Source organism: Ranitomeya imitator, chromosome 4, assembly GCF_032444005.1.
Source record: "Ranitomeya imitator isolate aRanImi1 chromosome 4, aRanImi1.pri, whole genome shotgun sequence".
Taxonomy (NCBI): Eukaryota; Metazoa; Chordata; class Amphibia; order Anura; family Dendrobatidae; genus Ranitomeya; species Ranitomeya imitator.
Window position 1 is genome coordinate 117970967 of NC_091285.1, and position 23585 is coordinate 117994551.

Sequence of the window (23585 nt, forward strand, 5' to 3'; positions counted from 1 at the left end):
CATTATGGTGTAACAATGCTTGTTTGGTGAAAACTATATCTGTACGAATTGGGGGCCTTTTAGGCCCCCGCTATTTTTATCATGTTCTCAGTAGTGTTTGTGTCTCAAGTTACTTTATTTGTACTCAGTAATGCTGGTGGAGGGGCCAGGGTGTGGATAATAACATGTGAGGATGTCCTGTGATTTTTGGAGGGAGTGATATGGCCATGACATCACCTCAGGTCCTTCAGAACACAGTAATGAGCTGTGTATAGAGTACTGAGGACAGTATACACTGTGAGCTAATTGCTGAAGGACCTGTGATAAGATAAGCGGTTGAGAGGAAATCTGATTCATTTTCAGTTTCTGTTTCTAAGAAGCTTGCATAGGCTAGAGCTTGTGAGCCACAAAAATCCAGAGAATTATACACCACCTTTAATTATAAAAGGTAAGAGCTGCTGAGGGTGAGAGGAAGAAGGGGGGGACATTACACTTACAGTGTGTCACACACAAGCAAAGAGTGGACAACCCTGATTCTGTTCATTGTTTTTTCTTTTAGTTTGCTAACATCTAGTCAGCAATGGCACAATCTTCCTCCAAGTGTCTGACTGACCAAGAGATTGAAGCAATTATGTTTCAAAGCGATGATGAAAGTGAACTATCTTTGTCTGATGAAGAATATCTGCCACCAGCTAATCAAACATCCTCATCCAGTGATTCTTCTGATGATAAAGAAGTGAATCTAGTGGATCCTCAAGAAGTGATAAGCAGAACATCCAAAACGAATGGTTTTGGGGACAGTAATCCTACATTAGTTGGACGTACTCCAACACACAATATTGTGAGACAGGCTCAAGGAGCTGTGGGAAGTCCCAGTTACTTTACCCCTAAAGATGTATTCTGTACTTATTTTTCTGACAATATTTCAGAAGAGGTCCTATTATGTTCAAACCTAGAAGGAAGACGTATCGCTTCTGCAAACAATAAGTCCTGGAAAAATATCTCAAAAGAGGAATTTTATGCATATATTGGACTTTTACTGCTGGCAGGGAGTCAAAAATCGTATGATGTCCCAATACGAGAATTATTTCTGGACCCACTTTCTAATCCACACTATAAGGTGACAATGTCATTGGGCAGATATGAGGAAATTAGAATAATCATTCGCTTTGATGTTAACCAAACTCGTGAAGCGAGGTTTGAAACAGACAAATTAGCCCCTATCAGTTATATCTGGAACATATTTATCAAAAATTGCACAAAACTTGTTTGCAAGACTAATATAATAGAAAATAAAGTTAGAATAAAAATGTAGCTGCAGCTAGTTTGCTATAGATTTCTATGCGTTTTTGTGTGTTTTCATGTCTTTGTGTGAAATTTGGGAAAAAAAAGATTTTTTGGTGTTTTCTGTGAAAAATTATAATTAAAATTTTGTCCACTATTCATATTTTATTGAGCAATTTTGAAATAAACTTGTGAAAGTTATTTAAGTGTGTTTTTCTACATTATGTGCATGGGGGCCTGAAAGGCCCCAAAAACGTTAATATGTATATTTTTAACATCATGCATTCTAGGGTTAAGGCTCCTACATAGGCAGGTGACAATGCGTGTGTTTGTGTATGTGTTTGTGTGTACTTATCGGCTTAGTAATGAGGGTGTCGGGCTGATACAAAGTCCTACTACTGCATCAGCGTGAAAAAGGTGGTGTTGAAATTACATTGCAAATTTTTTTTTATATCTTTATTTATATCTTATCTTAAAATGCTCAAAAAAGCATTCATTGCTGTACAAAAAGGCATGCAAAAACGCATACAAAAACGCCCCCCAAAAGGTGGCAAAAAAGCACATTTTTTCCGCAGCATTCTTCCTGCCAAGAGACGCAGAAATCTTGCAGAAATTTCTGGAAGCAAATACTCAACATGAACACATAGCCTTACTCAGTTCTTAAAAAATGTATTTGAGAATACTTGCTTATAACCAACTCTCACTCAATCCTTTGTAGCATTTCGCCTACTACGTGTCTTGAGGGACACTTGCTTGGCATGGGATTCAAGCACTCAGGCACGGTTTCCTCATATAAATCAGTCTCTTAGGTTTATTAACCATCATAAACCACATAACGTAAAGTTCATTTCAATACATGCATGCACATGTCATGACCCCCAGTCTGTTCATGTAGCATATAAACTTCTTAGGCATATTAAAATCCCCTTGTCCAGGGTTACCTTCCAGGAGCTCCTGCTCCACAGGCTGACTCCTCGTCAGTCCAAGGTCCTCAACAGATTGGCGTCTTTCTCAGCGTAGGGCCATCCCAGGCTCTATAAACACATGGGGCCTGTCCAGGTGATATTCAGGACTCTCGTCCAACACCCAGGCCACAAGGTCCAAAGCCCCACCACGTGCTATTCAGGGAGATGGCACTCCCAACACATAGGCCTTTCTAGGACCTACAGCACAGACCATTCAGGTCCAAACACTCTCAACCATGTGACCCACACCCTGGTCACATTACATACTTGTAACCACTCCCATAGGTGGGAGGTGTGTGTGTGTGGCTAGTTTGACCAGCCCATCTCTCATAACTAGCCCTGCTAGTCTCCCTTGTAAAGCAACACAATTTGCTTGTAGGACTACAGGTTCCAGAACATCCTTACTTCAGTCTGACAGTGCAGAATATCTTCCTCTGCGACAAACATACCAGCCATTCACAATAACGCCAGACTTTGTCTTATCACCACAGTTATGCCTGTGATTGCCATGCATTCCTATGGCCTCAATACACCTCCATGCATATTCTGGGGAGACCATACAGCACCCCCTACCTGTAACAGGGGTCACTGCACCACACCTTTCATAGTATACTGAGACAAGCAATAAGAAGAGGAAATTGTACAGCTCTGGAGAGGGGTGAAAGACTAAGAAAGTTCACTACAAACTTTTTATGATAGCCACTGCCTGTTTCATCTCCCTGATTTCACTCCTCCTCCCCACTCCCCTCTCAATGGAGTACAAAGGGCTGTGCACATGACACACAGGGACCCTGCAATCCATCTTGTAAGAGCAAGACAGATTTGAGCTGTTTTGAGTGAAGGACAAGTTCAAGAGACAAGGGTGAGAGGAAGAAGTAGCTGCTAAGTGCGGAAAGAAGCTACCGTAATTTATCTGATAAAATACAATAATGTGCAACTGTTTAAGGCAGGTGTAGAAAAGTGCTGCAAAGTAAGAGCTAATAGTTTTTATCAATTAACAAAGTGCAAAATAAATGAACAGAAAAAGAAATCTAAATCAAATGAATATTTGGTGTGACCACCCTTTTCCTTCAACGCATTATCAATACTTTTAGGTATATTTGCACATAATTTTTGAAGGAACTTAACAGCAGGAATTTTTTTTAAACTAACTACAGATATTCAATTCATGTAAGCTCATGTTAATTCTTCTGTCTATTTTTATAATCTCACACTGGCTCAATGATGTTGAGACAGGACTTTGTTGGACTATATCATCACTTCCAAAACGCCTTGTTCTTTTTTTGCCGAAGATAGTTTTTAATGACTGACGAGGCCGAAGGCGTAGAAACACGAGTCGAGGCTCCTGCGTGTCTCACTGGCACCCCCGCATACGACTACTATCATGTCCCGAAGTAAATAATTCTACACCTCAACTTTAAACATATATTCCTGCCTAGGATAGATCTGTTCACCAATTACTTATTTCTTATCAGGCGGTGACAAGGAGCAATAATGAGCCTGAGTTACAGGCTATTTCTACCTTTACAAAGGCTGATTGCTCCTAAGTACAAGCCTATTTTAGTCTTAGCCTTTACATTGGAGATAATATTGTACGACCTGATAATTGGCTAAATGTGGTGTACAAGATAGATATTGTATAGAGAAATATTTTCAGTAACAGAATTGATATCTATTGAGGTACCCCCTATATCCGCGATAACCTAGTTAGGGGCTCACATAGATGCATTTTGCATCCCCCTCCTCCTATCCTTGCTGAAAACATAGCTACACTTCTGAAACAGGCTACACCATCATTGAGGTATGTGATTGGCTACAAATTTATTCTGCAACAGCAAGCATTCCTAAATATACCACCAATGTAAGAACTCTCTCAAGCATAAAGAAGAACAAGAGGTCCTGTAAGTGATGCTATGGACCCTTCAAATCCCTGACTTCAGTATGGAGTCTGTATGGGATTATATGAAGAGAGAGATGAATTTGCGTAAGCTTACATCAATAGATCTGTGGTCATTTCTCCAAGATGATTGTAATAACTCTCCTCCCTCCTCTAGTTCCTTCAAAAACTATATGCAAGGTTACTTAGACAAATTGATGGTTTTCTGCTGTTTTGAAGCCTTAGTCTGGATTAATCAGGAAGAATAGAGCAAGTCTAGACCAATGTTCCCCAACTCTGGTCCTCAATAGCCACAAATAGGTAATGTATTCAGGATTTCCTTAGTATTGCACAGGTGATGAAATTCTTGCCTGGCCAAGATGATGTAATCATCACCTGGATAAATCTAAAGACATTTCTGGCTGAACCATACAGCATGTACAGAGATTAGAGTGGCCCCCTGAAAGGTGAATTTGGAGTGCCAGTGGATTGGTAAGGTATAAATATTTTTAAAATAATTTTAGTGTTTTTTAGCACCTGTTATACCCTTCTTAAATTTTATTTCTTTCTACGTCTTCAATGTGTACTCTGAGTGATTATTCTACCACAGATATTACAGGTTTTCTATCTGAGAAATGTTTGGCTAAAGCAATAGAAAAGACATTCTTTAATTTAATTTCTTTTTAATTGATCGTAAATAAAACCCTCAATTTCCACTTCAACAGGCATATAGTCACACGTTTTGTACAGGTTTAGACAAAGAAACAGTTAATAGCTAAACTAATACAAAGAGGAATAAAACTATAACACTTCCACATCCAGTGTGTTTGCAACTTAGCGCGGAGCAGTAACCATGGAAGAGGTACTTGTTTCTTACACATGGATGGGTGTGTGAACTTTGTTTATGGGGGTGCCATGTCCTTAAAGGTTGCATGTTATGGATAACATTGATTGGCCAGGATCCGATATTGAACAGTTCAATCAAGGTGATCACCACTCAAAAATAGTCTTTTACTTAGCAGTAACTTGGTGACAACTAGGTAATAGATAGCGGGTGCATAACTTCACAAACTTTTCCTTTACAACACAGAGCATTTTTACACACAGAATCTTAACTTTTAAGTTTACGTGTTCCTGACTCAAGTTTTTCTATCTTCACCACCACCCAGCACACTACTACAGTTCAGGCTGGTTTCACACGTCAGTGGCTCCGGTACGTGAGGTGACAGTTTCCTCACGTACCGGAGACACTGACTCACGTAGACACATTAAAATCAATGTGTCTCTGCACATGTCAGCGTATTTTCACGGACCGTGTGCTCGTTTTGAAAACACGGAGACTTGTCAGTGTTCGTGGGAGCGCACGTATTACACGGACCCATTAAAGTCAATGGGGCCGTGTAAAACATGTACCGCACACGGATGTTGTCTGTGTGCAGTCCGTGTGCCGTGCAGGACAAAGCGCTACTGTAAGCGCTGTCCCCCCCACGTGGTGCTGAAGCCGCTAATAATTTCTTCCCTCCAGCATCGTTCGTTGGAGAGAAGATATGAAAACTCTTTTTTGTGTGTGTTTAAAAAAAAGATTCCTGTCCCCAACCCCCTTCCACCCCCTGTGCGCCCCCCCCCCCCCCCCCCCCGCTGTTAATAAAATACTTAGCCGGCTCCCTCGCTGGCGCTGCTTCCTGTCCTCGCCGCAGCTTCTCCTGTATGAGCGGTCACGTGGGGCCGTCTATTACAGTGATGAATATGCGGCTCCACCCCTATGTGGCTGTAATAGGCGGCACCACGTGACCGGAATTATCTGGACGTGTGAGACTGACCTCAGATAGTGAGAGATCTATTCTTAAACCATGGTTCTGCATACTCTTCCCATTTAGAGGGGTTGTGCCACCATAGAGAATACATTTAACCAAGCAGAAAAGGTGAAAATAAATGGTTTTGCAAATCACAGTTATTAGAAATTATTCTCAAATCATAAAATAACAAGCTTTAATCTTCTAAAGTATGCTCCCTGGCACTTCCTCGCGTTATTCCGGCTGCAAGCTTTATCTATCCTCTGAGTGGTCGGTCAGGTGGCTGAGTTTGCGCAGTATCTGTCATCATAAGATATCTCTCCAACTCCCCACCCCCAGTGTGCACAACATATTCCACCAAGGTGTCTGCCTTTACATGATGCTGCTCTCAGACGTGGTAGCAAAAAACCTGGTGACAGATTCCCTTTGAATTGGAGAACATATTGTTTCATAAAAGGAAGATCCCTGACATGTAACCTTGTAAATCTAGAAACTTTCCACTTTTTATCTATTTTGATAAAGAAAAAAATATCCATATATAATGTAATAGTACCTTTTGCGCAGTCTGCTCCATGGAATCCTGGAAAGCAATGGCAGACTCCTGAAACACATTCACCATTTCCATCACAATTTCTGGGGCAATCTTGAACAGAATCTTAAAAGAAAAACATATGAAGATTAGTAAGGTTACTAAGTTTTCTATTGATATGGGTTGAAACAGAAAATGAAAATTATATGTACAGTACAGTATGTTTGAAAACATGGATAGGCTATATAAAGTTTGAAATGGGCCTTGCCAATCGATAACCGAAGCCTATCTACACTGATTCTAGAAGGAATTAAAAAAAAAATTGGAAAACATCCTAACTGCATTGTGTAAGTAACTGTAAGCAACTTCGTAAAGTCGGGGTCACACTTGCATTTGGAATGTGAGAAACTCGCATTAGTCTCTCGCATCAATACCCGGTACTGCCGCCAGCACTCGGGACCAGAGTGTGCGTAGAAATACATGCAGCTGAATGCTCCAGTCCCGAGTGCTGGCAGCAGTGCCGGGTATTGATGCGAGAGATTCATGCGAGTTTCTCGCATTACACTCGCAAGTGTGACCCCAGCCTAACATGAAGCTGCATCTTCTCATGACTTTACAGGATAAGCTGTTTTATGTCGGTGCACAAGGAATAACTGTATTTCTGTCCTGCATTTTTAGCACTTTCCCTCTCTCATGCTCCAGTCTTTAAAAGTCTCAGCAGCTTCTACTTTTGTACTCTGATTTTGTTCCCATAGACTTATGGTCGCCAGGTGGAATTTGATCTCGAAGTGATGAAAGAACTTTGGACAGATTTGAACTACTTTTGAAATTGAATGATCAGTGCATGGAAAAAGAAATTGATAAGAGGGGAAAAAACATCTACAATATAATTGTCTAAGGGTCATTTCCATCTGTCTGTCTGTCTGTTACGGATATTCATTGGTCGCGGCCTCTGTCTGTCATGGAAATCCAAGTCGCTGATTGGTCGTGGCAAAACGCCCATGACCATTGACACGACCAATCAGCGACGGGCACAGTCCGGCGGCAAAATGGCCGCTCCTTCCTTCCCGCAGTCAGTGCCCGCTCCATACTCCCCTCCAGTCAGCCCTCACACAGGGTTAATGGCAGCTTTAATGGACCGCGTTATGCCGCGGTGTAACGCACTCCATTAATGCAGCCATTAACCCTGTGTGACCAACTTTTTACTATTGATGCTGCATATGCAGCATCAATAGTAAAACGATCTAATGTTAAAAATAATAATAATAATAATAATAATACTAATAATAAAAAAAGGTTATTCTCACCTTCCGACGTTGCGCTATCCTCGGCAGTGCAAGCGGCAGGTTCCGGTGCCAAGGATGCTATGCGAGAAGGACCTTCCATGATGTCACTTTCATGTGACCGCGATGTCATCACAGGTCCTGCGCTCATACCAACCCTGGGACCGGAAGATGCCGCGTGCACCGCACACAGGTGCCAGGACTACAAGGGGCCTTCGGAAGGTAAGTATATGTTTATTTTTTATTTTAAGTCTTTTTTAACCACACATATAGTGCCCACATTGCTATATACTATGTGGGCTGTGTTACATACTGCGTGGGCTGCGTTATATACTACATGGCTGCTATGTACTACGTGGGCAGTGTTATATACTATGTGGGCAATGTTATATACTACATGGCTGCTATATACTACGTGGGCAGTGTTATATACTATGTGGTCAGTGTTATATACTGTGTGGGCAATGTTATATACTACGTGGGCTGTGTTATATACTGTTTGGGCTGTGTTATATACTGCGTGGCCACTGTTATATACTGTGTGGCCTGTATTAACGCATCGGGTATTCAAGAATATGTCGTGGCCTGTGCTATATACTATGTGGCTGCTATATACATACATATTCTAGAATACCCGATGTGTTAGAATCGGGCCACCATCTAGTCTTTAATAATATTACAAAAGTTTCTTATATTTCCTTGAACTGCTGATTTAGGAAAAAAGTGCCATTACTATTGATGTTCGAGCACTAAAATGCTCAGTACTGGAATCAAGCAGGATGGATGGGCTCAACTCGACTAACGAGTATACTGGAAGTCTATAGGAAACTCAAGCATTTTTCAAGGAAGACCCTAACAAGAGAGCAGGGAAATTGCTGAAGTCGATGGAAACAGCGTTCAAATGGAATGGGAACAGCATGGGGAAGAAACCTGGATGCATCTCTGACTCCCAAGTTGCTGCTGGGAACAATGTGGTCAGAGTAACACTCCACATTTATGGACTGATAATAAAACATACAAAATCGAAGGTAAAATGGATATTACAGAAAAAAATGTTAGGAAACATTCTTTCTTGCATAATGACTTGTAAATAAGGCAAAATGAAATAGAGAAAAAAAACACGACCTTAATAGCAAGTACATCTCTTACCATATTTCCTTGTCGCCTATGACTATGGTAGACGACAAAGAGGGAATTGAAAATGCACCCACCGGTAGTCACCAGTAAATGTAATTTTAATATTTTACTACCTTATCTGGGCATGTGGTGTGTGTGACATGGTCAGACACATCCTGTTTAATTTATGAAGGAGAGACTCTGAAAATCACAAAGCATATGTGAATAATGGAAGAACTGCCAAAACTTAGAAAGAAGGACTGCTATAGACCTTGTATTAAACAAAGAGCAGGGCATCAAACACATCAAACACATTTTGTGATAATTGTTAGGTTTTGGGACTTCTACATTCATAAAACCTATGCACTAAGTGCAAGGGCTGCCAAAAATTAGTAGGAGGGACTGCAATACACCCTTGAAGACACAGAGGAGGGCCTCATAAAAACATTGGCTTCCAATTTTTAAGGAGTGGTACTAGTAGACAGGTAAAGCCTATGCACTAAATGTAAGGGCTGAAAAACATTACCCATTGGTGGTATGCATACTGTACAGTGGTATGAAAAAGTGTTTGCTCCCTTCCTGATGTCCTATTCTTTTGCATGTTTGTCACACTTAAAATGTTTCCGATCATCAAACAAATTTAGATATTAGACAAGCATAACACAAGTAAACACAGAATGCAGTTTTTAATATAAGGTCTTTATTATTAAAGAAAAAAGACATTCAAACCTACAGGGCCCTGTATGAAAAAGTGATTGCGGCTTAAACTTAATAACTCTAATAGCTCTTTTTCACTGTATACATATGAAAGAGAATTGTAGAGGTAGGTCTCATATACCGCCTGCAAAAATTATGTAGGACAGCATCATACACACCCTGGAAAGATTAAAGGTAATGGTCACGTGATAACCCTTTAAAATTTTTGATTGAGGGCCCCTGTTATGAAAGGTAATTCAGTACCACAATGGACATAGAGGTCAGCGCACATACAGTGACCTGGCAATAACCCAAAAAACAAGAACGAGCTCTGAGACGTGGGAACTCTGTTGACCGCAATCCCTAATCCTCTCCAACCACACTAAAGGCAGCCGTGGATTGCGCCTAACGCTCCCTATGCAACTCGGCACGGCCTGAGAAACTAGCTAGCCTGAAGATAGAAAATAAGCCTACCTTGCCTCAGAGAAATACCCCAAAGGAAAAGGCAGCCCCCACATATAATGACTGTGAGTTAAGATGAAAAGACAAACATAGAGATGAAATAGATTTAGCAAAGTGAGGCCCAACTTTCTGAACAGAGCGAGGATAGGAAAGGTAACTTTGCGGTCAACACAAAACCCTACAAAAACCACGCAAAGGGGGCAAAAAGACCCTCCGTACCGAACTAACGGCACGGAGGTACACCCTCTGCGTCCCAGAGCTTCCAGCAAGCAGAAAAAAACAAATAGACAAGCTGGACAGAAAAAAAACAGCAAACAAATAGCAAAGAGGAACTTAGCTATGCAGAGCAGCAGGCCACAGGAACGATCCAGGAGGAAACAGGTCCAATACTAGAACATTGACTGGAGGCCAGGATCAAAGCACTAGGTGGAGTTAAATAGAGCAGCACCTAACGACTTCACCACATCACCTGAGGAAGGAAACTCAGAAGCCGCAGTACCACTTTCCTCCACCAACGGAAGCTCACAGAGAGAATCAGCCGAAGTACCACTTGTGATCACAGGAGGGAGCTCTGCCACAGAATTCACAACAGTACCCCCCCTTGAGGAGGGGTCACCGAACCCTCACCAGAGCTCCCAGGACGACCAGGATGAGCCATATGAAAGGCACGAACAAGATCGGCAGCATGGACATCAGAGGCAAAGACCCAGGAATTATCTTCCTGAGCATAACCCTTCCACTTAACCAGATACTGGAGTTTCCGCCTTGAAACACGAGAATCCAAAATCTTCTCCACAATATACTCCAACTCCCCCTCCACCAAAACCGGGGCAGGAGGATCAACAGATGGAACCATAGGTGCCACGTATCTCCGCAACAATGACCTATGGAATACGTTATGTATGGAAAAAGAATCTGGAAGGGTCAGACGAAAAGACACAGGATTAAGAACCTCAGAAATCCTATACGAACCAATAAAACGATGTTTAAACTTAGGAGAGGAAACCTTCATAGGAATATGACGAGAAGATAACCAAACCAAGTCCCCAACCGAAGTTGGGGACCCACACAGCGTCTGTGATTAGCGAAACGTTGAGCCTTCTCCTGGGACAAAGTCAAATTGTCCACGACATGAGTCCAAATCTGCTGCAACCTGTCCACCACAGTATCCACACCAGGACAGTCCGAAGACTCAACCTGTCCTGAAGAGAAACGAGGATGGAACCCAGAGTTGCAGAAAAACGGTGAAACCAAGGTAGCCGAGCTGGCCCGATTATTAAGGGCGAACTCAGCCAAGGGCAAAAAGGACACCCAGTCATCCTGATCAGCAGAAACAAAGCATCTCAGATATGTTTCCAAGGTCTGATTGGTTCGTTCGGTCTGGCCATTAGTCTGAGGATGGAAAGCCGAGGAAAAAGACAAGTCAATGCCCATCCTACCACAAAAGGCTCGCCAAAACCTCGAAACAAACTGGGAACCTCTGTCAGAAACGATATTCTCTGGAATGCCATGTAAACGAACCACATGCTGGAAAAACAATGGCACCAAATCAGAGGAGGAAGGCAATTTAGACAAAGGTACCAAATGGACCATCTTAGAGAAGCGATCACAGACCACCCAAATGACTGACATCTTTTGAGAGACGGGAAGATCTGAAATAAAATCCATAGAGATATGTGTCCAAGGCCTCTTCGGGACCGGCAAGGGCAAAAGCAACCCACTGGCACGAGAACAGCAGGGCTTAGCCCGAACACAAATCCCACAGGACTGCACAAAAGTACGCACATCCCGCGACAGAGATGGCCACCAAAAGGATCTAGCCACTAACTCTCTGGTACCAAAGATTCCAGGATGACCAGCCAACACCGAACAATGAACCTCAGAGATAACTTTATTTGTCCACCTATCAGGGACAAACAGTTTCTCCGCTGGGCAACGATCAGGTTTATTAGCCTGAAATTTTTGCAGCACCCGCCGCAAATCAGGGGAGATGGCAGACACAATTACTCCTTCTTTGAGGATACCCGCCTCTTCACAGCCTAAGAGCTAACTAGCCCTAAAGATAGAAAATAAGCCTACCTTGCCTCAGAGAAATACCCCAAAGGAAAAGGCAGCCCCCACATATAATGACTGTGAGTTAAGATGAAAAGACAAACGTAGAGATGAAATAGATTTAGCAAAGTGAGGCCCAACTTTCTGAACAGAGCGAGGATAGGAAAGGTAACTTTGCGGTCAACACAAAACCCTACAAAAACAACGCAAAGGGGGCAAAAAGACCCTCCGTACCTAACTAACGGCACGGAGGTACACCCTCTGCGTCCCAGAGCTTCCAGCAAGCAGAAAAAAAACAAATAGACAAGCTGGACAGAAAAAAACAGCAAACAAATAGCAAAGAGGAACTTAGCTATGCAGAGCAGCAGGCCACAGGAACGATCCAGGAGGAAACAGGTCCAATACTAGAACATTGACTGGAGGCCAGGATCAAAGCACTAGGTGGAGTTAAATAGAGCAGCACCTAACGACTTCACCACATCACCTGAGGAAGGAAACTCAGAAGCCGCAGTACCACTTTCCTCCACCAACAGAAGCTCACAGAGAGAATCAGCCGAAGTACCACTTGTGACCACAGGAGGGAGCTCTGCCACAGAATTCACAACAGGCCCCCTGATGATCCCTAAAAAGAATTTGGGTGAGGGCCGCCTAATGACCCTACATTTGATTTGGCTTTATGTTCCACGGCTGTGAGCCAATTGGGTTGAGAAGTCTATTTTGATAAGAGTCAGACTGTCAGCATTTTCAGTTGACAGGTGGATGTGCCTATCAATTATTATGCCCCCGGCAGCAATGAAAACACACTCTGACAAAATGCTAGTGGCAGGGCAGGCCAGCACCTCCAAGGAGTAGAGGGACAGGCCATGACATATGTCCAGCTTGGATACCCAAAAGTTGTACTACACAAAGTAATCACGGAAGACGCTGGTACGATTGGCTAGGTACTCCTTCACCATCATCAAAAACTATTCCCTCCTTGTCAGACTACCCCTCAAATCAGGGCTTGGATGCTAGAAGGGTCTAATGAAACTGTCCCAGACCTTTAACAGTGTTTCCTTGCCTCTGTTGGACTTGGTGTGTGACTCCCTCATCTCTCCTCCTTGGTTGCCCAAATATCTATGACCTCTGCTGCCAGCGTTGTCAGATGGAAATTTTGTACTAATTGTTCGACTAAGGCCTTTTGATATTGCACCATTTCACTAGCCCTCTCCACAGCAGGAATGAGAGCTATAAGGTTCTCTTTGTAATGTGGGTCAAGATGGGTCAATAACCAGTAATTAGTGTTGGCCAAAATGTGTATAACACAAGGTTCATGGGAAAGGCAGAGGAACATTAAGTCCCTCTCCTCTTCAGACCATTCATGTTGAACAAATGGGATGAAGCTGGTGTGAGTATTACCAACATCTGTATCGCAGGTAAACATCTCCTGTTCCTCCTCAGCCTCCTCTTCCTCATTGTCACCCAATCCTTACTGAGAAGATGAGATGAGGCTGGGCTGGATAGTATCGCCCCGTGTACTTTCTTCCTCCAGATCCACCTGGTCTACATGCACAGCACTCTTCTTAATTATGAGCAGTGAGCATTTGAATAGACCCAGAAGTGGGGTGGTTATATTGATTATGTCGTCATCGCCGCTCATCATCTTGGTTGATTCCTCAAAGTTTAGTAGAAACTCACAGATGTTAAATAGCAAATAGATAAATGGTTGCACTCAATTGTACTAAAGCAAATGAATGTGTCATACATGAAATGTGAATAGCATAATGGTTTGTGAAATCTATGAAAAAACACATGAGATGCTTAGCATAAAATTTGGACAAAAAATGTGAGCCTATCCACCTGTAGATACAATAAAAATAGACACTTTTTGCAAATATAAACGTTTATTGAGTGTGGCTGTTTCCTCCTCTGGTTACTACATTGGACTTTTCCAAGTTCAGTCTGCACCTCCTGAACAACAGAGTGTGCATCATTTTTTTTTTTTTGCTCAGTGCATTGTCAATGATGCAATTTGCATCATTAACATGTTTTTTCATTAAAACCAGCACTGTAATGAAGTCCAAAAAAACACTTTATATAGTTAAATGGTACCTGCTCATTTAGTCAGCGGTGTGCTTAATTTTTTGCTCAGTCACAGGTATCACCACCCACTCGAGTTGATTGATTTTCCTGGTTGGACCAACCACTGAAATCTTGTATAGCGCTTGGATCTGCACTTGCAGAGTGGGAAATGTGCAGCTTGGAGCCAGCCACGCTTGCGCAGTGTCGATCAAGAAGCTGCGCATGTGCCATGATGCAGTTTAGATGCTTGAAATGACATGACAGGTTCCCCTTAAGTTGACGGATGTGTAGAATTAATGGTATAAGGCTTAGATTGGTGTTTTGTGTTTAGAGATAGCATAATGCCTAGAGTTTATCTTACCATATGTATTTGATTCAAGCTAAGACGAACGAAAAACTGATAAATTAAGGAAGCACACAGTGAAACAAGCAGAATACAAAGTAGAGAGCATGCAAGTTAGAAAGTATGACTAACCTGGGTGGTAAATTTTTATTATCATGCTAAATATGTAGTACTGATCAAAAGTTAGGGCACACTTGTTCATGCATTTTTTTTAATTTTTATTGGAATATACATATTATAGATTGAAACCAGAGGCAGCAAAACCCAGTGACGCTGCTACCATGAGGCGATTTGAGCTCTTTGGCTCAGGCGGCAGAAGAGAGGGGGCAGCAGATTCTGTAGTAACTGGATTTGCGCTGCTAGGTTTTTTTTTTTATAAAACTCCGGGGTCAAGTGGTGACTGAGCCGAGTCTCTTTTTTTTTCTTTCTTGGCTGCAGCTTGGCTCAGACTGTGACTCATGTGGGAGGAGCAGTGAGGAGAGAAGTAGCTGTGGACTGTAGTAAATGTATGTGAGTACTGGTGAATCTTCAGTGCAGACAAGCACAGGACAGGGTAAGTGGGAAAAGAAAAACAAGGCTTCCTATTGTTAACCCTTAAGTGCCCCCAGACTGCAAGCATTAGGGTATGTTCACACGTATTCTGGGTCCACGGATTCCAGCAGATTTGATAAATCCGCAGTGGAAAACCACTGCGGATTTATCGCAGATTTACCGCGGTTTTCACTGCGGTTTTACAACTGCAGTTTTCCATAAGGGCAGTGGTAAAACCGCTGTGGAAAACGCAGAAAGAAGTGACATGCTGCGGAATGTAAACCACTGCGTTTCCGCGCGTTTTTTTCCGCAGCATGCGCACAGCGTTTTTGGTTTCCCATAGATTTACATTGAACTGTAAACGCATGGGAAACTGCTGCGGATCCGCAGCAAAATCCGCATCGTGTGCACATAGCCTAAGTGTTACACCGTCCTTCAGTGCTGGAGTCAGGATCTGAGTTACCGTAGTCCCAAATAAAGCTATAGTTTACTGGCCTCATGCATGGCATATACTGTATATAGTATGTATAGGAGGAGGGACTCAGCACATTGTGGACTGAGGAGGATTCAGGACAGGAACATACAGGGAGGAGGATGGATTAGTTGTTGCTGCTGCGGGTAATATAAATTGATTTTAGGCAGAACCTGTGGAGAGATCTAGTACAGCTCCAATCATATAGAGTTACACTGGTTTCACACCTGCATATTCTGCAATCTGTGTGACAATGGAAGCACACGGATCCGTTTACGTCTCCATTGCCTTTCAGTGGTGACAGATGGGTCCTGTGTGTGCATCCAGTTGTCACTGTTTTCCCACGGATCCGTGTGTCTGCATATTTTACCAGACGCACAAAAATGCAGCTTGCTTCAGTTTTGTGTTGTCTGAAAAACACGCAGGGACATGGACACGGATGGATCCGGGGCTACACGTCTGGAATTACCATGGAGCACGGATCCAGGACACGCACGGATCCATATGATTCCGTGTGCAGGGATCCGTTATGTGGGACTGAGCATGCTGGGAAGCAAGGGATGTGCTGTATGGGAAAGTGATGAAACTGTACGGGAGCAGGATGCAGACATAATGTAGACTCTGCCTGCTGGGCCCTATGTTATAGCATGCTAATGGTAATAAAATGCATTTGGAGCATGTATACAACATGGGGGCACCTGGTTAGTGGCTGCACGGGTGGGTCTGCCTTCACACTAGCGCTTTGGTGCGTTGTGATGTGTAGCAATCCTGATGCATCCAGATCCAGATTGCATTCCTACACTTAACATAGGGACGCATGGTGTTGTGAATTCTGTGGTCACAAGTGGTATTGCAGTCTCTGGGCGTCCTCCCTCAGGTGTTTTGGTGAGCTCGTTGGCTGCCTTGCTATTTAGCTCCACCTGAGTCTGTCTTCCTTGCTCCTTGTCAATGTTCCAGTGTTGGATCTGAGCTACTGCATCTTTCCTTGGGCCTGCTGCTCTGCTAGATAAGTGCTTCTAGTTTGTTTTCTGTTTTTTCTGTCCAGCTTGTTATTATCTTTTGCTGGAAGCTCTGAGAAGCAAAGGGGTGCACCGCCGTGCTGTTAGTTCGGCACGGTGGGTCTTTTTTGCCCCTTTGCGTGGTTTTCGTTTTAGGGTTTTTTGTAGACTGCATAGTTCTCTTTGCTATCCTCGCTCTGTCTAGAATATCGGGCCTCACTTTGCTGAATCTATTTCATTCCTACGTTTGTCTTTTCATCTTGCTAACAGTCATTATGTGTGGGGGCTGCCTATTCCTTTGGGGTGTTTCTCTGAGGTAAGTCAGGCTTGTATTTCTATCTTCAGGCTAGTCAGCTCCTCAGGCAGTGCCGAGTTGCATAGGTAGTGATAGGCGCAATCCACTGCTGCTTCCAGTTGTGTGAGGACAGTTCAGGTACTGCAGTCTACAGAGATTCCACGTCTCAGAGCTCGTCCTATTGTTTTGGGTTTTTGCCAGATCTCTGTATGTGCGCTGATTACTGCACGCTGTGTTGCCTGATTGCCAGCCATAACAGTACAAGGAGCCAATTCAATGATTTCCAATAGAGGGAAAAAAGAAATCCTGACATCATTTTTTTTTCTTAGCTCTGTCTTCAGTCTTTTTTTTCCCCTAGACATTAGAGTGCTTCAGGACACAGCTGTGGACATGGATATTCAGGCTCTGTGCTCCTCAATGGATAATCTCGTTGTAAATGTACAAAAGATTCAAGATACTATTGATCAGAAATCGATGCTAGAACCAAGAATTCCGATTCCTGATTTGTTTTTTGGTGACAGAACTAAGTTCCTGAGCTTCAGAAATAATTGTAAGCTATTTTTGGCCTTGAAACCTCATTCTTCTGGTAATCCTATTCAACAGGTTTTGATTATTATTTCTTTTTTGCGCGGCGACCCACAGGACTGGGCGTTTTCTCTTGCACCAGGAGATTCTGCATTGAGTAATATTGATGCTTTTTTCCAGGCGCTGGGATTGCTTTACGATGAGCCTAATTCAGTGGATCAAGCTGAGAAAAATCTGCTGGCTTTATGCCAGGGTCAGGATGATGTAGAACTATATTGTCAGAAATTTAGAAAATGGTCAGTACTCACTCTGTGGAATGAATCTGCACTAGCGGCTTTGTTCAGAAAGGGTCTCTCTGAAGCTCTTAAGGATGTAATGGTGGGATTTCCTATGCCTGCTGGTTTGAATGAGTCTATGTCCTTGGCCATTCAGATCGGTCGTCGCTTGCGCGAGCGTAAATCTGTGCACCATCTGGCGGTATTGTCTGAGAGTAAGCCTGAGCCTATGCAGTGCAACAGGACTATGACTAAAGTAGAACGGTACGAACACAGACGTCTGAACAGACTGTGTTTCTATTGTGGTGATTCTACTCATGCTATTTCTAATTGTCCTAAACGCACTAGGCGGTTCGATAGCTCTGCCGTTATTGGTACTGTACAGTCCAAATTCCTTTTGTCCATTACCTTAATGTGCTCTTTGTCATCATATTCTGTCATGGCGTTTGTGGATTCAGGCGCTGCCCTGAATCTGATGGATTTGGATTATGCTAAACGTTGTGGATTTTTCTTGGAGCCTTTGCGGTGTCCTATTCCGTTGAGAGGAATTGATGCTACACCTCTGGCCAAGAATAAGCCTCAGTACTGGGCCCAGCTGACCATGTGCATGGCTCCTGCACATCAGGAAGTTATTCGCTTTTTGGTACTGCATAATTTGCATGATGTGGTCGTGTTGGGGTTGCCATGGCTACAAACCCATAATCCAGTATTGGATTGGAACTCTATGTCGGTAACCAGCTGGGGTTGTCAGGGAGTACATGGTGATGTTTCATTTTTGTCTATTTCGTCATCCATTCCTTCTGACATCCCAGAGTTCTTGTCGGACTTTCAGGATGTATTTGAAGAGTCCAAGTCTGATGCCCTTCCTCCGCATAGGAATTGTGATTGTGCTATCGATTTGATTCCTGGTAGTAAATTCCCTAAGGGTCGTTTATTTAATTTGTCCGTACCTGAACACACCGCTATGCGCAGTTATGTGAAGGAGTCCCTGGAGAAGGGACATATTCGCCCATCGTCGTCACCATTGGGAGCAGGGTTCTTTTTTGTAGCCAAGAAGGATGGTTCGCTAAGACCGTGTATTGATTACCGCCTTCTTAATAAGATCACTGTTAAGTTTCAGTATCCCTTGCCATTGATTTCTGACTTGTTTGCTCGGATTAAGGGGGCTAGTTGGTTTACTAAGATTGATCTTCGTGGTGCGTATAATCTGGTGAGAATCAGGCAGGGAGATGAATGGAAAACGGCATTTAATACGCCCGAGGGTCATTTTGAGTATCTGGTGATGCCGTTCGGACTTGCCAATGCTCCATCTGTTTTTCAGTCTTTTATGCATGACATTTTTCGTGAGTATCTGGATAAATTCTTGATTGTTTACTTGGATGACATTTTGATCTTCTCAGATGATTGGGAGTCTCATGTAAAGCAAGTCAGAATGGTTTTCCAGGTACTGCGTGCTAATTCCTTGTTTGTGAAGGGATCAAAGTGTCTCTTCGGTGTGCAGAAAGTTTCATTTTTGGGGTTCATCTTTTCCCCTTCTACTATCGAGATGGATCCGGTTAAGGTTCAGGCCATCCAGGATTGGACTCAGCCGACATCTCTAAAAAGTTTGCAGAAATTCCTGGGCTTTGCTAATTTTTATCGTCGCTTCATCTGTAATTTTTCTAGCATTGCCAGACCATTGACCGATTTGACCAAGAAGGGTGCTGATTTGGTTAATTGGTCTTCTGCTGCCGTGGAAGCTTTTCAGGAGTTGAAGCGTCGTTTTTGCTGTGCCCCTGTGTTGTGTCAACCTGATGTTTCTCTTCCGTTCCAGGTCGAGGTTGATGCTTCTGAGATTGGTGCAGGGGCGGTTTTGTCACAGAGAGGTTCTGGTTGCTCAGTGTTGAAACCATGTGCTTTCTTTTCCAGGAAATTTTCTGCTGCTGAGCGTAATTATGATGTGGGCAACCGAGAGTTGCTGGCCATGAAGTGGGCATTCGAGGAGTGGCGTCATTGGCTTGAGGGTGCTAAGCATCGCGTGGTGGTTTTGACTGATCATAAGAACCTTACTTATCTTGAGTCTGCCAAGCGCTTGAATCCTAGACAGGCCCGTTGGTCGTTATTTTTTGCTCGTTTTGATTTTGTGATTTCATACCTTCCGGGCTCTAAAAATGTGAAGGCGGATGCTCTGTCTAGGAGTTTTGTGCCCGACTCTCCGGGGTTATCTGAGCCGGCGAGTATCCTCAAGGAAGGAGTCATTGTGTCTGCCATCTCCCCTGATTTGCGGAGAGTGTTGCAGAAATTTCAGGCTAATAAACCTGATCGTTGTCCGGCCGAGAAACTGTTCGTCCCTGATAGGTGGACTAGTAAAGTTATCTCTGAACTTCATTGTTCGGTGCTGGCCGGTCATCCAGGAATCTTTGGTACCAGGGAGTTGGTTGCTAGATCCTTTTGGTGGCCGTCTCTGTCGCGGGATGTGCGTGCTTTTGTGCAGTCCTGTGGAATTTGTGCTAGGGCTAAGCCCTGCTGTTCACGTGCCAGTGGGTTGCTTTTGCCCTTGCCGGTCCCGAAGAGGCCTTGGACACATATTTCGATGGATTTCATTTCTGACCTTCCCGTTTCTCAAAAGATGTCTGTCATTTGGGTGGTCTGTGATCGCTTTTCTAAAATGGTCCATCTGGTGCCCTTGGTTAAATTGCCTTCCTCCTCTGATTTGGTGCCTTTGTTCTTCCAGCATGTGGTTCGTTTACATGGCATTCCTGAGAATATTGTTTCTGACAGAGGTTCCCAGTTTGTCTCAAGGTTCTGGCGAGCCTTTTGTGGTAGGATGGGCATTGACCTATCTTTTTCCTCGGCCTTCCATCCTCAGACTAATGGCCAGACCGAACGAACCAATCAGACCTTGGAAACATATCTAAGATGTTTTGTTTCCGCTGACCAGGATGATTGGGTGTCATTTTTGCCGTTGGCTGAGTTCGCCCTTAATAATCGGGCCAGCTCGGCTACCTTGGTCTCTCCATTTTTCTGCAATTCTGGGTTCCATCCTCGTTTCTCTTCAGGACAGGTTGAGTCTTCGGACTGTCCTGGTGTGGATTATGTGGTGGACAGATTGCAGCAGATCTGGACTCAGGTAGTGGACAATTTGACCTTGTCCCAGGAGAAGGCTCAGCTTTTCGCTAATCGCAGACGCCGTGTGGGACCCCGACTTCGTGTTGGGGATCTGGTTTGGTTATCTTCTCGTCATATACCTATGAAGGTTTCCTCTCCTAAATTTAAACCTCGTTTTATTGGTCCGTATAGGATTTCTGAGATTCTCAATCCGGTGTCTTTTCGTCTGACCCTCCCAGACTCCTTTTCCATACATAATGTATTCCATAGGTCGTTGTTGAGGAGATACGTGGCACCTATGGTTCCATCTGTGGAGCCTCCTGCCCCTGTTTTGGTGGAGGGGGAATTGGAGTATATTGTGGAGAAGATTTTGGATTCTCGTGTCTCTAGACGGAAACTCCAGTATCTGGTCAAATGGAAGGGTTATGCTCAGGAAGATAATTCCTGGGTTTTTGCCTCTGATGTCCATGCCCCAGATCTTGTTCGTGCCTTTCATGTGGCTCATCCTGGTCGGCCTGGGGGTTCTGGTGAGGGTTCGGTGACCCCTCCTCAAGGGGGGGGTACTGTTGTGAATTCTGTGGTCACAAGTGGTATTGCAGTCTCTGGGCGTCCTCCCTCAGGTGTTTTGGTGAGCTCGTTGGCTGCCTTGCTATTTATCTCCACCTGAGTCTGTCTTCCTTGCTCCTTGTCAATGTTCCAGTGTTGGATCTGAGCTACTGCATCTTTCCTTGGGCCTGCTGCTCTGCTAGATAAGTGCTTCTAGTTTGTTTTCTGTTTTTTCTGTCCAGCTTGTTATTATCTTTTGCTGGAAGCTCTGAGAAGCAAAGGGGTGCACCGCCGTGCTGTTAGTTCGGCACGGTGGGTCTTTTTTGCCCCTTTGCGTGGTTTTCGTTTTAGGGTTTTTTGTAGACTGCATAGTTCTCTTTGCTATCCTCGCTCTGTCTAGAATATCGGGCCTCACTTTGCTGAATCTATTTCATTCCTACGTTTGTCTTTTCATCTTGCTAACAGTCATTATGTGTGGGGGCTGCCTATTCCTTTGGGGTGTTTCTCTGAGGTAAGTCAGGCTTGTATTTCTATCTTCAGGCTAGTCAGCTCCTCAGGCAGTGCCGAGTTGCATAGGTAGTGATAGGCGCAATCCACTGCTGCTTCCAGTTGTGTGAGGACAGTTCAGGTACTGCAGTCTACAGAGATTCCACGTCTCAGAGCTCGTCCTATTGTTTTGGGTTTTTGCCAGATCTCTGTATGTGCGCTGATTACTGCACGCTGTGTTGCCTGATTGCCAGCCATAACAGCATGGACCTGCATTTGCATCAGGATTTTTCATGTGCTCACAAAACGCAGCTTGTTACGAATTTTGGGTGTTAAAAAAATCTGCAGACATCCTGATCAGGATGCAGTTCCTGCGTTTGCAGAAAAAATATGGATGCAGATAAATTGTGTCCAAGAGGGAATGACTACAGCAATGTACAAAACTGCCACATATCAGAGAGTAACACGTTAAGACTACAAGGAAGTAGCACAGGCCCTGTTCACAAGAGCTGACAATCTGAGGAAACAGCAATGCAAAAAAAACAGTCTGTACTACTTCACTAGATACTTGTACAGGTGTATAATGAGGCCCTTACTGTGCAGGCAAACACCTGGAATGATGACAGTGTAAAACGCATTTTTATTTAAAAAAAAGAGCCGGTTCGTGAGCCGAAAGAGCCGGCTCTTCATGGTGAGCGGAGCCGAATCACCAAAAAGAGCCGGACTGCCCATCACTAGTCTCAGCGCCGGCAGCGCGTCCTGTCTTCAGCGGTCATATGGTACCGCTCATTAAGGACATGAATATGCGCATATTCATCACCTTAATGAGCGCTACCATGTGACCGCTCATACAGGAAGGAAGACGCTGCAGAGATGCCAGGAAGTTCTGTGCCGCGGTGAGAGGTGAGTATGACAGGGAAAAAGGATGGGGGAGCCATGCAGGGCAGGGTGGGAGGATGGAGTATAAATATGGAGTATAAATACTAGGCCTTATAGGGGGGACACAGTGTGAGAGGACAGTGTGAAGAGGGGGCCGGTATAGAAAGGAGAGGTCAGTGTGAAGAGCATGTACCATAAGAGGGACGGTATGGGGGTCATATTTTGTGCAGACAATATAGTGAGGGCAATTTTTTATTCAGGAGCATCATAATGACACTTGTATCTTTAAGGGCGTCTTGTGGAGACTTTCTGCAAAAGCGGAGAAGATGGAAGTCTGCAGAGACGGCTGTGGCTGAGAAAACTCATCATGGGGTCTGGACAAGATGAAGAAAAGAACAACGGCTCCAGAGACGATGTCATCTATAAGGTACCTGGATGTAAATGTTATTTGTGATACTAACTAAGGCTACGTTCACATTAGCGTCTTTGGACGCAGCGTCGTGGACGCACGAAAGATGCAAGTAAAACGCAGGCATTTTTGATGCATGCGTTCAACCATTTTTTATATATTTTTATATATATATAGGGTCTTTTCAGTGTCTCTATTTTTTAAGTAAAGAACGCGTGCGTCGTACAACGCACAACAATGCAAGTACTTGCGTCTTCTGCGTTGCCAATACACTTCAATGGAGTTTTTGACGCATCGATGACGCAAATGCAATGCAAGTGCGACGCATCCGTTTTTTAAAAAATTTTGGACGCAGAAAAAATGCAACATGTTGCGTTTGCCATGCCCTGCCAAGTGCGTCGAATCGACGCATGCGTCGCGAAATGCACCAAAACGCATGACAACGCATGCCTATGCGACCCCAATGTTAAAGATAGGGATGCATGACGCATGCGTTGTTTTGCGGCGACGACGCTGCGTCCAAAGACGCGAATGCGAACATAGCCTAACTCTCATGTTTTTATTTATGTTAGGAGCATTAAAGGGGATGTCTAGGTTTGTGATGAGTCTGCAGTCATTCTTTGTGACTGCAGACTTCTGAGTT

At 43.8% G+C, this 23585-nt stretch overlaps 1 protein-coding gene across 4 annotated transcripts in view; it reads right to left on the reverse strand.

Annotated features, from left to right (window-relative positions):
* Window positions 1–23585, reverse strand: part of TENM2 (teneurin transmembrane protein 2) — a 3136407-nt gene that overhangs the window by 1431280 nt on the left and 1681542 nt on the right. For all 4 annotated transcript variants that reach the window (XM_069763919.1, XM_069763918.1, XM_069763915.1 and 1 more), the window contains one exon: window positions 6451–6552. In XM_069763919.1, the coding sequence (XP_069620020.1) occupies window positions 6451–6552 (102 nt within the window). The remainder of the gene's footprint in view (window positions 1–6450; window positions 6553–23585) is intronic.